General features: G+C 37.6%; 1 protein-coding gene across 4 annotated transcripts in view; it reads left to right on the top strand.

The window, feature by feature from the left end:
- Positions 1-16,692, top strand: part of LOC106879412 (uncharacterized) — an 86,506-nt gene that overhangs the window by 46,614 nt on the left and 23,200 nt on the right. For all 4 annotated transcript variants that reach the window (XM_089350625.1, XM_089350624.1, XM_014928966.3 and 1 more), the window contains one exon: positions 1,728-1,817. In XM_089350625.1, the coding sequence (XP_089206751.1) occupies positions 1,733-1,817 (85 nt within the window). In that variant the 5' untranslated portion in view covers positions 1,728-1,732. The remainder of the gene's footprint in view (positions 1-1,727; positions 1,818-16,692) is intronic.

Genomic DNA, 16,692 nt, shown 5'->3' with positions numbered 1-16,692 from the left:
GATTACTGTATTTTTTAGTTGATTAAAACCTTTTAAACTTAGATATTCTAGTTTGGGTTTATAACAGCATGCATACATTTATATATGCAAAAATGTATATATACAAAAATAGATACGAATGAGTGTGTAAATGTGTGAATACGTGTGAACATACATGAGTTTGTATGCGTATATATGTGTTGAAGTATGTATATGTCTATATATATATGTGGGTACGTATGTGTATATACATATTCACAGATATACATTCTTTTCCTATCACACATGTCTTTTTATAGAAATTGACTTATATTCTTCATTCCACCTCAATTTTTACTACCAAAACTAATACCCACTTAAACATCACCCTTACCCTTACCTTCTCTCTACCTTTTCTATGCCCATCCCTTAATGCAGCTCTATCACATGACCCCTGCTCACATACCTCACACTCTTTTACTCCTTACTTTTTCATCTCTTTCTCTCTCCCTCATCTTTCCCTTCCTCCTATCATTTTATCCTGATCATTAGCTAACACGCCCTCATTTCATTTCGTTCCCTCTTTATTCATTTCTTTTTTGTCTCCCTCCCTTTTCCTTTTTTTCTTCTTCCTCCATTTCTCTTCCTGTTTTTGATTTGACTATCTCCTTTTTCTAATGATACACATCTGTCCTCCCTCCATCTATCCATTAATATTACAAATACATTTCCAAATTTTAATTCACACAAAAAAAAACCCCTCGATCGAACAACACTGTTTACAAGGCTCTATGCTTAGAATTACCAAATATAACTACCACTGGAATTCACACACAAGGTACAGGAAACTTCTTCACGACTTATATATACCATTCTACTTGAATAATGGAACTGCAAATACAACATCCTTATGTATCTCACTTCTATTTTCACTCTCTTACTTCCCTCTGTATTTCATATCTTCTCTACAATAATTAATACTGAAACATTTTCCCGCACCGTCTCTGAAGAAGGGATATATAAAATATCCTGGAAACAGCTGTAAGACCTTTTCTTTATAAATGTTCGGAAAACTATTTACAGCCTTGGATTTTTTAACTCTTTCTGCCATTATATATATATATTAATAGTTATCGCACATTTAACAACAATATGAAGCTTCAAAAGGCAGTTGCTCCCACAAACCAAAATAAAATTTGGGAGCTGTTTTTCTCATACAGGTGCAACATTGATTTTTCAGAACCTTTGGTTCCAAAACCTTTCTGGATAACTGATTTTTCTGAACCAAGAGTTGTTACTTTAGTCGACACACTCTAAATTAAACAAATATTACGTTTACTTCAATATTTAAATGAAATACAAATACTTGTTCATTGGTATAAATACTGATTTCAAATGTTAGCGTAAGGCAAGCATATTTTGGGGTGGGGTAAGTCTATTACATCGACTTCAGTGCTCAACTACTACTCATGTTATCAACCCTAGATAGATGAAAGGCAAAGTCAACCTCAGTTGTTGTTGTTGTTTAACCTCTGGTCAACTCCAATCCTGCAAACCTATGACCAAAAGTGTTCTAGTCATAGCAACCCCATCTTTTTAGTTAGGGAAGTATTTAGAATTACATTTTTAATGCCTTTTTTAATTGAAAGATGATTGGATGTGATTTCGAAAATAGTTGGCAACAATTTTTAGCTAAATAATAATTAAATAATAAACAAGCTTAAATAATATCAGAATAATTTTCCAAGTTTCCTTGATATTTCTTTTAGGTAAAATGAGACCAATTCAGAAGTGGTTTATCATTATTTCCATATTAGGAATAATTTCATGTATTTTAATCATGATATTGAAAGTTCAAGGTGAGTTATTTTATATTTTTTACATTTAATTTCTTTTGTTTCTTTTCCATATATGGTTAGATGTTTCTGAAAATTCATTTATCTTAAGAAGTGTTATTGTTGATATTTGACAAGCATGGTTGGTCAGTCAGTCGGTTGGTCGGTTGGTAGATAATTTGTGGTATAGTGCAGGCAGAGATGTTAAAGTATTGGGATGGTAACAAACTGAAAGAAGACCTAACAATCAAAGCAGAAATCAAACTTATAATTTATAAAACATAATCCACAATAAGGTGGGTTATGGATTTTATGGATTGCAAATTTACTACAAAAGAAAATAAGTGTTTATATTTTCCTATAATTCATGGAAAATTTCTAATGCATCACAGTAAAATATTTGAAGTTTGTATCAAGAAACTACCTGGACAGTACCTACAGCTCCTCCCCTGGTCATATAGAGTTATAGGAGCAGTTTCCTAGATTCACCCCTAGATAGGATGGTAGGTCGTCACAGGAATGTTCATTTTTGCCAGCTGAATGGACTGAAATAACATGAAATGATGCATTTTGCTCAAGAGCACAACACATAACACAGTCCAAGAATTGAAACCACAATCTGGGTGCAACACCCTAACCACTAAGCCACATACCTCCACAGCAGTACTTACAACCCAGAAAAAATTACACAATCTTTATAGAAATTCAAGAATATCGTGAAACTAAGAAAGTGGAGCTGATTTTATAGAAATTAAGCTGAATATATACATATTTACAAAGAACTAAGTTAAACTGATTACCTAAGACTAAAACATCAGCTGAAAAGCTCATTGATAAGGTTCATTGGTATATATCTATGTAAAAGCTGTTACCTACAGAACCATCTATTTATAGGATGTGGCTACAAGCTTTGTATAGTTACTACATATTGATCCCAGTGTTTTCTTGTGATGAGACATATTACATTCACTATCACAATATCAGAATAGAGAACATAGTCATGTAATTTGCATAGTCATTAGAGCCTCTTTGTAGATATTGAGTTATGTATTTTATGTTACCAACAATGCTCATCAATGAGATTGGTTCAATTCAGAGAGTATTCAGAATATATCCAGCAGTGAATGATGATGTTGAGGAGCTCAATTATTCACTTCTGAAATGAATCAAAATTGGTCATACAACTTTAAAACATAGACAGAAACATATGTGCATGAAGCTATTTGTATATCAAATGCAAGATGGTCTTCCATACAGCTGATTATTTTGGTAATTTCCCATAGAATTGAATACAAACACAAGAACTAAACAGTCAGAGACTAGTAATTTGTCCAGAAATAAGAAAAAAGTATTGCTTTAGGAACTATTAATTCAGGACATGAAGACCCCCCTGGGACCTGCTAAAAATACCTGCAATCAGACCTGAAACAGAGTTACGAGTTCTTCATCTACTTCCAAATCCTGACTTGTTATCTGGAGGATTTTACCTCATAGAGTGAAGGTGCTTCTTTAACATTTTTGTGAGTATGTCACAATAAAAATATTGGTTTTCAGTGATCCTAAACTGATTTAGGGCTAAACAGGTATCCCTGTTGTCTATTTTTGTATCTCTTCCGTGTCTTTTCAATAGGCATTTTATGTCTAACTTGATGAAAACAGGTCTCTTTTAACTTCTAGTAGAGAACCTTTCTTCAGAGATTGAAGTGTTTGTCAACAGCACTTCCATGTTGTCTACTGTTGAATGCTCAGACCTTATCTCAGTTTTTAGTTATGAAGCTAGCTGGTAGTTAGGAGTTTGAACTCTAGTGTAGCACCTAGAGAGATTCCCCCATCAACACCATATAAAACTAGGATATTTGCAATGCTAAGTTGCACATGGAAGCTGTTACTTCAAGTATATTTGTTAAATGTTTCATGTTGCATATTAAAGGAATACCTTCATGTATATTGCATTGACATTCTATAACAGCCTTTTATGACATTAAGTGTTTGTGCATGATAGCTTGCAACTGCTTTCAATTATCTTTATCAGTGGTGTGAGAGATTAGCATCTTTTCTTTTGATTTTACTACTTATGAAATGGTTCCTCAAATGGTTAGAAAGCAAACACCAAATTCATCATCTCCAAAATCTCTAACTTTTCACTATTTCTCAGTCTTTGTTGTAATTTTTCTTCAGTTCAATCCTTACTACACCAAAACTTTATGCTGAGTGAAACTAAACTTGAGTCCTGATATTTCTAGCTTGGATTTCATTGTTAATGGCTATATTTCTTCATCAAAAAGACAGCCTCTGTCTATCATATACATTTGTAATTATCTTTTGTAAATCTAGTTTTGAGTCTTCCGAATATTCCTTAATTTGTTTCTTATTGATCCTTCAACATTATACCATTCAACTTTCACTCCATTATTTTTCACAATTTTCTCAAACCTGTACTCTTATTGATGTTATATCCAACGAAATTGGCACAACTCCTTGTTATCCTTCAACTAATATTCTAGTCTGTGGGGATTTCAGTATTCATGTTCACTGGCTCAATTCTCAACCCACAGGATCTGCTGGAACACATATTTTAAATTTCTCTCTAACTTAATATCTTTCTCAGACAGTCAAATTCCCTACTCATTATCCACAGTAACCATGTTCATGCTCTCTTTGATCTTTACTTCATGTCTGATCTTAGTATTTCTACTGTTATTTCTCATGTTCTACTTGGTAACTCTGATCATGTTGTCATTTCAGTTCCTCTTCTAGTAGTGAGAGTAAATCACATTGTAACTCTTATCACTGTCAACAAGAGGGTTTCTTTTCAAGATTTTTTCATGATACTCTGAGAAATGATTTCTTTTCTCTTTCTGTTAAAGTTTGTATTCAGAAGTAATATCATAGATATCTTTAGAAAATACATATCTCTTTTCTTTGCTCAAAAAGATTGTAAGCAGGTTTTTGCAAATGCAAAATCTCAGCATATGGCATGGACAAAATTGAGTATTACTTTTCAGAAACTGGACTCCCAAAACTTTTTTTTAATCTATAGTGATTTATAGGAAAATGGTAAATCTAGCATTCTTCTTCTCTTCAATAGTTATGAGGAACTTCTTTTAAAGATAGGGAAGAGTTGCTAGCTCAGGTGTTTTCCAATAATTCTATCCTTGATGCTTTTATCTGACAAAGTCAAATTGCTAAATTTGTGCTGAAAATAATTTTCAGTTTTGGTAGTCGTCTTTTTGATTGCTGTTGAACTGTTGTCGTTGTGTGGAACACGTGTGTTTTGTCATCTTGCGGTGCTATTGTTCAACATCTTCCCTCTCGTTTCATGGGGGAACGTCGTGCTAGTTCCGTTCGTTGTAGTCAGTGAGTTTATGCTGCTTCATGTTTTTGTATTCAAAATTGGATTTAGCTGTTATTTGCTGTTGTTATACCGTAAGGTATTGTTAATTTGCTGTTTGAAAATTTTTGTCTGCTTGCAGGTGTTGTTAAAAAGCTATCTGACTCCCCTACGAGGGAAGGGTTTGAACTTGCATCTCCCCCACCCCAAGTGAAATAACGATGCAGAGAAACAATAGAACCATTGTGTATGAATGCTTCGATGTTTCAGAAAAAAAAAATCGTGAATCTTGTAATGGATAAAATTGAAAAGTGTCTCGGGCTGATATGGAACGATATTACATATTGGCCCGAGGCAAAAAGTTTGCCTCCATCGAGGTAAGGTTTATCAAAGCTGAAAAAGCTAAGGAACATTCCATCACAACACTCAAAACGAAAGAAGTGGTTCTATTCCCCTCATATCTGGGACGTAGAACGTCCCGGATCAGAATTGAAGGAGTACCGCCAGAAGTTGACGTGAGGTGGATCATTGCGGCACTCTGCTACGGCAGAAAGGATAAACTTAACATCCTACAGATAATGCGCTCTGTCCCCCCCCCCCCAAAAAAAAAATTGGTTAGGACAGAGCGTAGACATCTTAATACAAGCAACACCAGCTGTCCACGAAAAAATCTCCGATCGTATGGTGATCGGGAAAGACACCATACTTAAGGTATGTCGAGGGAAGAAAGCCGTGCTGCTACAAATGTGGCATCTGTTATCACCTACAGTCTGACCGTCGTGCCTTGTCCTGATTCGTGGCTAAGCAAGTTGGGGAGACTCCTCTTTCGCTTTTTGTGGAAGGCCATTTGTAAGGCACTCTATCTGTTGCCAAAAACTGTTTAAAGGTGGACTAGGGTGTGAAAATTTGCGCTGAGGCTTAGACATCTCTGGCGTCACCTGGGTGGTGAGCAGGTGTGGTCGCCGCTCGTGAAGTTTTTCCTTCCACAGTTGACCTCCCTTCGGGATTTAGGCCCTTGGATCAGGCGAAGACCTAGGCTGGGTGCTTGGCAAATGGAGTGTCGACAGGCACTCACGCTTCTCTCCCGGGCGGGCGACCCCGGCAACTGGAGTTCCACTGTGGACTTTTATAACAGGTTAGGGGAGTATATGTCAAACAATGTCCTAGGGGAGACTCTGGGCTTCGATGGAAATTAGTTGGTCAACCTGTTCGGAAGACGTCCAGGCTGGGGCACCTGGATAATTACTAGAAGTCCCTGGTCTGGTTGTGTTACCGATCAGACTTGTTCGAGAGAGGCTATCGAGGCACGTTAGTGCCATCCCACCGATATGCCCGAGGTGCGGGCGGGACAGTGAAACTGTCCTGCACGCCTTCGTGGAGTGCGCGGCGTTAAAGGGACTGATAGCCTATGTCGAACAACTGTTGTCAACTACAAGACGAGTACAGCTATCGGCTGATTCAATTATCAAGATTTTTCCACCCTCTTCCCTTAAAAGGGAGCGTAGGGGCAGTTTTTTCCTGCATTACAGCCATACTGAAAGAAACAGCATGGAAAACACGCGCGAAAGGTATTACGACAGGTACCTTTATTTCCAGCCAAGGTCTAGTTAATTACTTTAACTATCACCTTAAAAGTAAGATCAGGCTGGGAAAGAGATACCTGACGCATAGCACGTTTCGTAAAAAATGGCAGAATGTGGAAAGGAAGTTGAGGATGAATGGAGCCGGCTAAGCTCACACATCTAACTGGAATAGAAAGAAACGTCAGTCAACAGCGGTGGGCCGATGAGCCCAGGTAACTTTCACGTGATATGTATAAATATTTATTTATAACTTTAATAATTTTAAATCGAAATTAATTTTTTGATTGGAATTTTTTAAAGAAAATGGAAAACACGAGCTCTCTGTGGTTTTTTTTTTTTGTGTCCTCTTTGTTATGCCCGGTGTGGCAAATACAGAGAAAGAGAGCGTTTTGGTAGTCTTCTTGTTGATTGCTGTTGAACTGCTGTCTTTGTGAGGAACATGTGTGTTTTGCCGTCTTGCGGCAGTATTGTTCGACGTCTTCCCTTTTGTTTGATGGGAGAATACGTAATGGAATACAAAGGTTGGAGTTCTTCTTCAGACTTTACGTCGTCTGAGGAAGAGCTGGTTAAAAGTCTAAAGAGAATAGACGAAGCAATGGAGGTGAAGAATTATGCAGAGGCGGTGAAAGAGAAAAGCGAAGACGTGTATCCGGGGGAGTTGGGTAGAAATGCATAAAAGGCAGGGGAACGACATAAAAGTGTCCTCCCACCACCACCACCAAGAAGTTTTAAAAGTAAAAAAAAGAAAAAAACATTATTTACAGGACGTACTCGGCAACAACAAGGAAAATTGAAATCATGTCGACCGCTCAAGTCGAAAAGACATTAAAACCAATCTGGCAAGAGATTTCTTACCTTGCCAGAGGAAGAAAGTTTAGAACGGTGGAAATGCATTTCCGGGAGGTGGCTACTGCTAGGCTACATTCGGCAACACCCTTAAAAACGGATAAAGTGGTGCTTCTACCCATAAACCTTGAAGGGCGTGCTTCCAGGGTTAGGGTAGAAGATATACCCCCAGAAATTGATGTTGTCTGGCTAGCAGCTGCCATACTGTTGGGCACGGAAGGTCCTCCAGGCCATCAGAATGCCCCATAAGAACTGGCAGAGCCTAGATATGATAATCCAGGCGGCCCCGGAAGACCTTGAAAACATGGTCAAGACCATCACGGTCGAAGAGGTCAGAGTAGAAGGCAGGATCCCGCGATGCTATAAATGTGGCCTGAAAGGCCACATTAGAGTGGACTGTTCTCCGCCACTCGTGAAGACTAAAGAGAAATCCGAAAGCAGGAAGGAAATCGTGACTTCACCACCGACGAAAATCTGTACCAGCGCCAAGGAAGAGGAGGTGAATGAGGAAAAGAACGGATGGGAAACGGATGGAAAAAATAGAAGGAAAACAGCACACTTTGTAAATGATGCCCCCATCCCACACCCACCCGACTCCAACCCACCCCCACTCTACTCTAACCTCCTCCTACAGACACCAACCCTTTTCATGCCCCACCTGACACAAAGACAAGCACAAGCACACAGGAACCCCAAACTTCCCCACCCTTGCCCTGTTAGAAAAATATACTGTACAACGGACAAAATGAAAAACTTTATAATGGGATAGACTCGTGGGACAGAGCGATAAAAGTGAATATAACAGAAGTTAGGGGGTTGCCCGGGTACATTCATTGTGCGTAAAAGATTATGAGGAGGACTTTGAGTGGTGGGTCAAGAAAATGAACACCAGCACAATACCTGAATGGGTAAGCTATCTTGAACTTTTGAAGAAATTTAACATAGACACTCTTCAGAAAGATGGAAGCTAACTGTTACAAATGTTTTAAACTGTTACAAATAATGTTTTAAAAAGAAGCTGTATTAAATAGGTTCAATGAAGTTGCTCAGAGGTGGGGCCGAACGGCTTCATTTCATTTATCATTTTATCTAATTCATCCTTTCCATCCGGTTTTTTTTTTATGTCCCGACCATGTACTGTCCCCTCTGTGTTAGGCCCTGTGTAACCAATAAAAGAAAGAGAGCGTTTTGGTAGTCTCGCGAAATACGTCGGGTGAACACATTGACTAAACCTCCTATGCATGATTTTCTATTCCCACCTGTGGCAGGATATAAAAGTAGCGACCAGATATTCGAAGCTTGCGTAGGACGTTTAATTTTTTTTTTTTTTTGTATGAAACCAAAGAAATAATTATTTAACATGGAAGATTTGTTGGCACAAGTGGTACAGTTGCAACAGCAACAACAGCAATACCAACAGTTACTGGAAGTAATGTTGAAAATACTTCAGGTTCGCTCTCGTCAGACAGCGTAGCAAATTCAATTGGAGAATTTAATTATAATCCAGAAGAGGGTACTACTTTTTCTTCATATTTTAGAAGATACGAAGAAATCTTCGAAGAAGAATGTAAAAATTGGAACGACGAGAAGAAAGTACGACTACTTTTAAGAAAGTTATCCCCTGCCGAACACGAAAAATACTGTAACTATATTCCGCCGAAGAAATCAGTGAGATTTGTTTTTATGAAACAGTTAATTTGTTATCAAGAATTTTCAGTGAAAGAAGTTCACTGTTCAATACTTGTTGGTAATGTTAAAATTTAGTTAAAAAAGACTATGAAGATTTCGTCACCTATATTGGGGTAGTTAACAGAGAGTGTGAAAAATTCAAATTAAATGAATTAACCCTGGAGTTGTTCATATGTCTGATTTTTGTTCAAGGGTTGACAGCAAGAAAAGATACTGATATACGTTCCCGTATATTAACAAAATTAGAACAGAACCAACATTTAACTCTACAGCAGTGGCTGAAGAATGCCTGAGGATCATAAATTTAAGGTATGACGCGAATCTTAAGAAAGGGGTAAGAAAAAGGAAAAATGAACGTCATTGGAGGAAATAAAAATTGAAGCAGAGACGGACGAAATTTATCGTAAAAATGAAAAAAATAGTGAGATCAGAAGAACCAAATAAAAAAATACGTGTGGCTGGACGTAACACGGTTTCGATATGTGATAATGTGCTTATCAGAGGGTCGTAATGCCTCCATCACTACAAGGTCAGGTCGCTCTTGGGCGCTAATGGTAACGTGTAACCCAGTACAACCTGTCACACTTGTCAGGTCAAGTGCTTCCCCACTCCCCGTAGAAGGACCAAAAGAAGATCCAGTGGAGACCGCGTCTTCGACAGTCGTAACACCAGGAACTGAGAAGGATGGAAACGAAAAACTAGGAGTACAAAAAGAAAAATAAACAGAATGGACAGAGGTGGGCAAGAAGAAAACAGCATACCAGCAAGGAAGAACCCCAACCCATTCCCGTCCCTCCCCTCCCGCCCCACACCCAAAACCATCTCCCCCTACAGACACCAGCCCTCTCCTTGCCCCACCAGATATGAGCACAAATAATGCAAGCACACAAGAACCACAAATTCCTAATCCCCCATCCAGGAAAAGGTACCTTATCGTTCTATACAGCAGTGTAAAGGTTTCAATAAAAAAGATGTTGAGATAGTGAACTCTGATATAGAAGTGGACACGAAGGATTGTAACGGGTTATACACCCGAGTGTAAGGTGTTCCCTCATGTAGAAGGAGAATTATCACAAGTTAAAAGACAAGTACATGAGAGATATCTACTACACGGGAAGAGACGTCAACTTGAACTCGTTATAGCCTAAGGTAAGACTGGGTGAAATTTTCTCAGAAACAATAGGATCGAAAGGTGGTTGTAGCCTTGAAGTTTTGACTCAGTTTGAATAGTGATTACCACAGTAATAAGTGATGTTTTGTAATTGTGTAAAAGAAAAAGAAAAAGAAAAAAATGAGCATGTTATTGCGTATAATGGGATCCAACATAGAACTATACTTGTTATAATATTTCGACTGTGTAGATGATGTTTTAGAGGGGGAAAAGTAATTTACTGTGTTGTAAAAACAGATTCAATGAAACTGCCCGATCGCGTGTCCAAGTTTCACAGGAATACATCAGGGATACAAGAGGGTAAGACAAATGATTTGTAAAGAGCCAGCTTTGTTTTCTTATTGATATGTCGCTGGCACCAAACGCGTGACTCCAAGCCACCAAATGCCTTTACTGCTCTTTGAATTCGCAGCTGTATTTCTGTATCAAGATTTCCATCATTTTTAACAGAGCTTCCAAAGTAGATGAACGAATCAACAACCTCAAGTAACTTATCCTTAGCAAAAATTTTAGTGGGGTTACAAGCAACACCACAAGCAGGTTGGTGCATTACAACTGTTTTTTTTTTCAAGTTGATGGTCAAGCCAAAATCATCACAAGCCGAGTCAAATGCGGATACAGAATGACTGACAAGATCGCAATCGTCAGCGTACAAAAGTTCCCTAATAATTGAAGTAAACACCTTCGTTTTGAATTTCTGTCTGGTCGGATTAAAAACATTACCTGTTGTTCGATAATTTATGTAAATACCCTCCTCAGAGTTTTGAAAAACATGTGACAACACAACAGCAAAATATATTGCAAAGAGGGTGGGTGCATCAGGGTCTCCTTGCTTTACTGCATATTCCACAGCAAAAGATTCAGAGAGCCTACCACCAAAGTTAACTCTAGCTTTCATATCTTGATACAAAGCCCTTATAATGTTTACAAATTTTTCTGGGCAACTTATTTACCTTCGAATTAGCCACAGAGCATTTCGATTAACAGTATCGAATGCTTTGCTCAAATCAACAAAGCAATATATATATATATATATATATATATATATATATATATATATATATATATATATATATATATATATATATATATATATATATATATATATATGTAAGGAACGACCGTGCGAACTCAAAAAGGAGAAATGGTGACGAATGGAAAAACAGAGGACTCCTTTTATTTAAACGTGTCACACGGTCGAACACACAATAATATATCAGTGATGATGTACATGATATGTTATACGACGATAACATATGTGACCAGTAATGAAAGACCACAACCGTATAAGATGAATAACAGAGATATTTATTATGGCGTTAAAGATGTATGTCTGTGTGAGAGTGTGAATGCGACATATAAGAACATAATCAAAGACAGGCCGTCATACAAAGAAAAGTGTGTATGTGAGTGTTACATGTGTGTGAGTTATTACAGCAGATGGAAAGAGAGTCAATAACACGTGAGCAATTATACCAGTTCTTTAGTACACTCTAGGAAAAGTTCTGTATGTGAAGTTGGGGAGGCTGAGTGTGGCAGAGCTGATCACTAGTTGTGATGTCGTAGCATCGATGCCGGGCCGTGATTCTTGTTATACAGATGTTCGTCGCTGGCTGAGAACTCTTGTCTGTTTATTTATCGTGGTGAAGCTGAGTCACCTAACAGAATCGAAGAGAGAGATGTGCCCCGGAGGTTTGGTTTGGTGTACATAGTAAGTCGTGTTGACGCCGGTGGTGATTGAGGCTGCTTGGTAGTAGTCGTAGAAACGTGTTGCTGATATGGCGACGGCGGTTGTCATCGTTGGCTGGACGAAGCTGTTGAAGTGGTCGCTGGCTAATTGTTGCTGCTGCTGTCGTGTGGTACACGGAACAGATCTCAAAGAGAAACTGGACAGAGACAAATTTGGTGGGTATGAGTTGATCTATTTATAGCGTATTATCGGCTCACCAGACGTCAGAAATATACTCTATCACGTGACCTTATTAAGGGCTGTGATTGGTCAGTTTGCGTTCTGGCGGGAAAGGTTCGAAGAATTTGCCGCTTCAAATAATAATCAGTCACGTGATGACAAGGCTGATGTTTTCCGCTACGTCCGCGTTTGTTTATATTTTAATGAGAAGAATGGCGATAGTAGTTTTGTATCTAATGGCGATAGGTAGTTTCACTACATATATATATACCCGTTATCCAGCAACAAACAACATCCTCATTGATATCGCTGTCTGACCTAATTCCACCCAACACTACCGTGGCAAGCCAGGACTTACTATTGCAACAACAGCCAACTATTGCTACTACACTGGAATCCCTTTGTATGGCACCACTATCTGACCTGATTCCACCCAGCCCTACTGTTGCAAGTCAAGTTTCACTACTGCTTCAGCAAGAACAAAAACAACAGTCTGCTACTGATACTACAATAGGACAACTGACCAATGAGCCTGCCAATATAGAAAAACCTCTACTATGCCCACGTAAAAAAACCCCGTTGTTACCATTATTAAGGTAATTGTAGCCCCATCGGCATCAACAAGGGACACTATGCTTTTTTCCACCCTACTTTATGCCATAGACTTGTTAAAGGTATTTGTCCATATGGTATAACGGAAAAAAATGCCCTCACCTCCACCCCAAATACTGTCCTAAATATAGAGTCCATGGCCCTGGTCCTAAATATGGATGCACAAAAGGCAATGAATGCACCTTCTTCCATCCTAAACTATGCCAAACTTCTGTGTCACTAAGGATGTGCTTGAACCTAGAATGCAACCAACGTCTGAAGGGCACAAAACAATCAAATAAACAAATACAAAATACAACCACATTTCACCTCCTACAACCAAACAACGAAGACAGGACTATGGAAAAATCATAACACCAAATAACATGAACTATGTATCATCTGACCAAGTGGCAAACCAAGGAGGCAACTCTTTTTTACTAATTTATCTAGAAAATATGAAGGCCGACCTAAGCAAGGAGAGCCAACGAGCTATCAGCAGCCATTTATGCAAAACACAAAGAACACACACCCACCACCAACTATAAAATCACACACAGCTCCATACAAAAACTACCCTCACTCCTACCTCTGAACAACATAGCACATAACGCTGAGCTCTTAGAACAATGCAAACATCAAACGATCCGTTCAGTACTTTTGACGTAGTTTTGGATAAGAAAACAAATGACTAATGTGTGTGTGATGGGTGTATATATGTATAGATATATGTATACATGTATATATGTGTACATATTACATGTACATCTATATATATCTATATATACATCTACACATATGTATACATATACATGTATGCATATAGATCTATATCTATATATATCTATGCATATATGTGTACATATACATCTCTTTCTCTCTCTTTCTCTCTTTCTCTCTCTTTCTCTCTTTCTCTCTCTCTGAAAGTATCTGTCATTACAGTATCGAAATGTGATTGTTTCAGTTAGTAGAATAGTTTCATTTTTAAAGTGAAAGTATTTGACATGAGTGTTTTTGTTTCACTTTTGACACGTAATACTTAAATAGTGGAGGAGATATTATGTTGCCGTGGGCTCGAACTCTGCAAGAAGTTAAAAATTTTTTTGACTAAAACACAACTGGAACCCTAAGTAATAAAATTTGAATGAAATTGGTTGCGTAGTTCTCGAGTTTTAGGGATTCACACAGACAGACACACATTCTCATTTTTATATATATAGATTCATTGTTTTTTCTATATACACACACACATACACGCACATACGTACATATCCACACACGAAAAAACACGCGCACCCGTATACACACATGAACGCACATACACCTCCCATACACACCACACACATACGACACACATACATGCACATATACACACACACACCTACGTACTCCCACGCGCACACACACGTGCACAAACGCACACACACGCACAGGAATGCACAGATACCTAACCCACGCAACCCCACGCACACATAGACACATATACCTATACACACACACAAACATAAATACACACAACCACATACATATACATACTCAAGCACACGCGCATACATGCAACAAAATGCACACACGCACATACACACACACACGCACATACACACACTCACAGGTACGCACATATACGCCTACACAACCTACGCACACACGCATACACACAGTATATACATACACACACATACGCATACACATATAGACACATACACACGCACGCATATGAACGCACACATACCTAACACTCACAACCCCACGCATACACATATACACACCCGCATACGCACACACACACACCTACACGCACATGCATAAACGTGTGTTTACGTATGTATACATGTATGTATATGTATATGCGAATCTGTTTATTTGATTAGGTAATAGGCGTAGATGTATAGCTATGGGTATGTGCATGAATCTATTTCTATTTATACATGTGTGTATATGTAGATGGATAGATATGTGTATATGGGGACACGCACACATGTGTATATTTGTATGTGCGTGGGTACGTATGTGCATACGTATAAGTGTGGACGTATGAGTGTATATATATATATATATATATATATATATGTGTGTGTATATATATATATATATATATATATGTATATACAAGTGCACATATGTATGTATATGTATATATATATATATATATGTGTGTGTGTGTGTATCAGTATGCATGTATATGTGTGTGTTTGTGTATGTGTATTTATGTATGCATGTACGCTCTCACACATTTATTGGTATGTGTTGTCCAACCCACTATCCGGCAGCGTCCAATTCTGTAACGGTTTTTTTCAAATGAATCAAGTCATAACCTTATCCATCTATTGTTTTCATAATCGGTCATAATGTCTTACGTTTAAGATGATTCCCATGCTTTCCCTGATGAGAAGGTTACAATTTTAATATCAAAAATCCCTATGGATCACACAGGTTGTAATCCTTTGAAACATATGTAGGAATAAAGTATGCAATTATAACATGCGTTTTCTCCAATCCTTAAATTCTTAAATATACTCAAATACCCAAAATTTCAAGGAGTTCCTGCCTTAAAAACAGGAACTAAACCACAGTTATTTTGTGTTCTTTGCTACATTGGTTTCTATTAACCCATTTATTCTATCAGAAGAATTTTTATTCATTAAGATAGAAGAAATACACATAATTATATATTTTGAACAGGTCCATAATTAAACCTGCTACCTTAATAGATCCCAAATATGGAGTTATTCAACATCAACGCATCACTTAAGGACATACCCATTCCACCAAAAAATACATTCCTTAAGCAGCTTATCAGTAAGGCAAACTCTTTTATAAACCGAGTGAGATGGATAACATACTTCTTCGATAACACGAATGGCCTACAAAAAAACAAGGACCAATATTCGGATTTTAAAAAACTATTCAAAATCTAAGAACTACCCACCAATTAACCCAAAACTTAAGCAATTCGGAGAAGAACTGTGGTCAATAGTGATAAATGTGAAGTTTCAGAAATCACCATTAAGAAATAACCACCTCAGATACCTAAACAACTTAACGAAGGAAATAAATAACATTAACGGATTACTAGTCAAGTCTGACAAAACAGGAAATATGTATAGATTACCTAAGGAACATTACAATGATCTCCTAAAAAGAGAAATAGAAAAAAACTACCGAATCACAAGTAAAACAACACTTAGGAATGCTAACCTTGAAGCGAAAAAAATTCTGGAGGAATATGATTTACAAAAAAGAACTGAGCCCTTAAACCCAAAACAACCTTATTTCGTTTTAAAAGACCATAAGACAAACTTTTGGAATAGCCCTAAATTACGCCTAATTTGTCCATCCAAATCAGATATTGGTATCCTTAGTAAAAATATACTTGATAAATACATTCCCACTTTAGTTAACAAATTAAAACTTAGTTTATGGTCTAATTCTTTGCAGGTAGTTGACTGGTTTCGCAATATTAACAACAAAAACAATGCCAAATTTATCCAATTTGACATTTCTAATTTCTATCCCTCAATTAACCCCATTATTTTAAATAAAGCACTTTGGTTTGCTCACAGGAAGGCGGGTATGCCTAGAGACGAGTTTAAAGTCATTAAAGCAGCTAGAAATTCCATAATTAAGTTTAATAAAAAACTATGGATGCGTAAGGACACACCAGAAGGATTCGACGTCCCGATGGGAAGTTCCGATTCAGCTCAAATTGCTGACTTAATATGCACATACATTCTATACGAATTAGAAGACCAATTCCCAAATGTTAAGGGTGGTCTATA

The sequence above is a fragment of the Octopus bimaculoides genome, chromosome 4 (genome assembly GCF_046866305.1).
Source record: "Octopus bimaculoides isolate indiv1 chromosome 4, ASM4686630v1, whole genome shotgun sequence".
Classification (NCBI taxonomy): domain Eukaryota; kingdom Metazoa; phylum Mollusca; class Cephalopoda; order Octopoda; family Octopodidae; genus Octopus; species Octopus bimaculoides.
The sequence above is the reverse complement of the archived record's forward strand: the minus strand, read 5'-3'. Positions and strand labels throughout refer to the sequence as shown.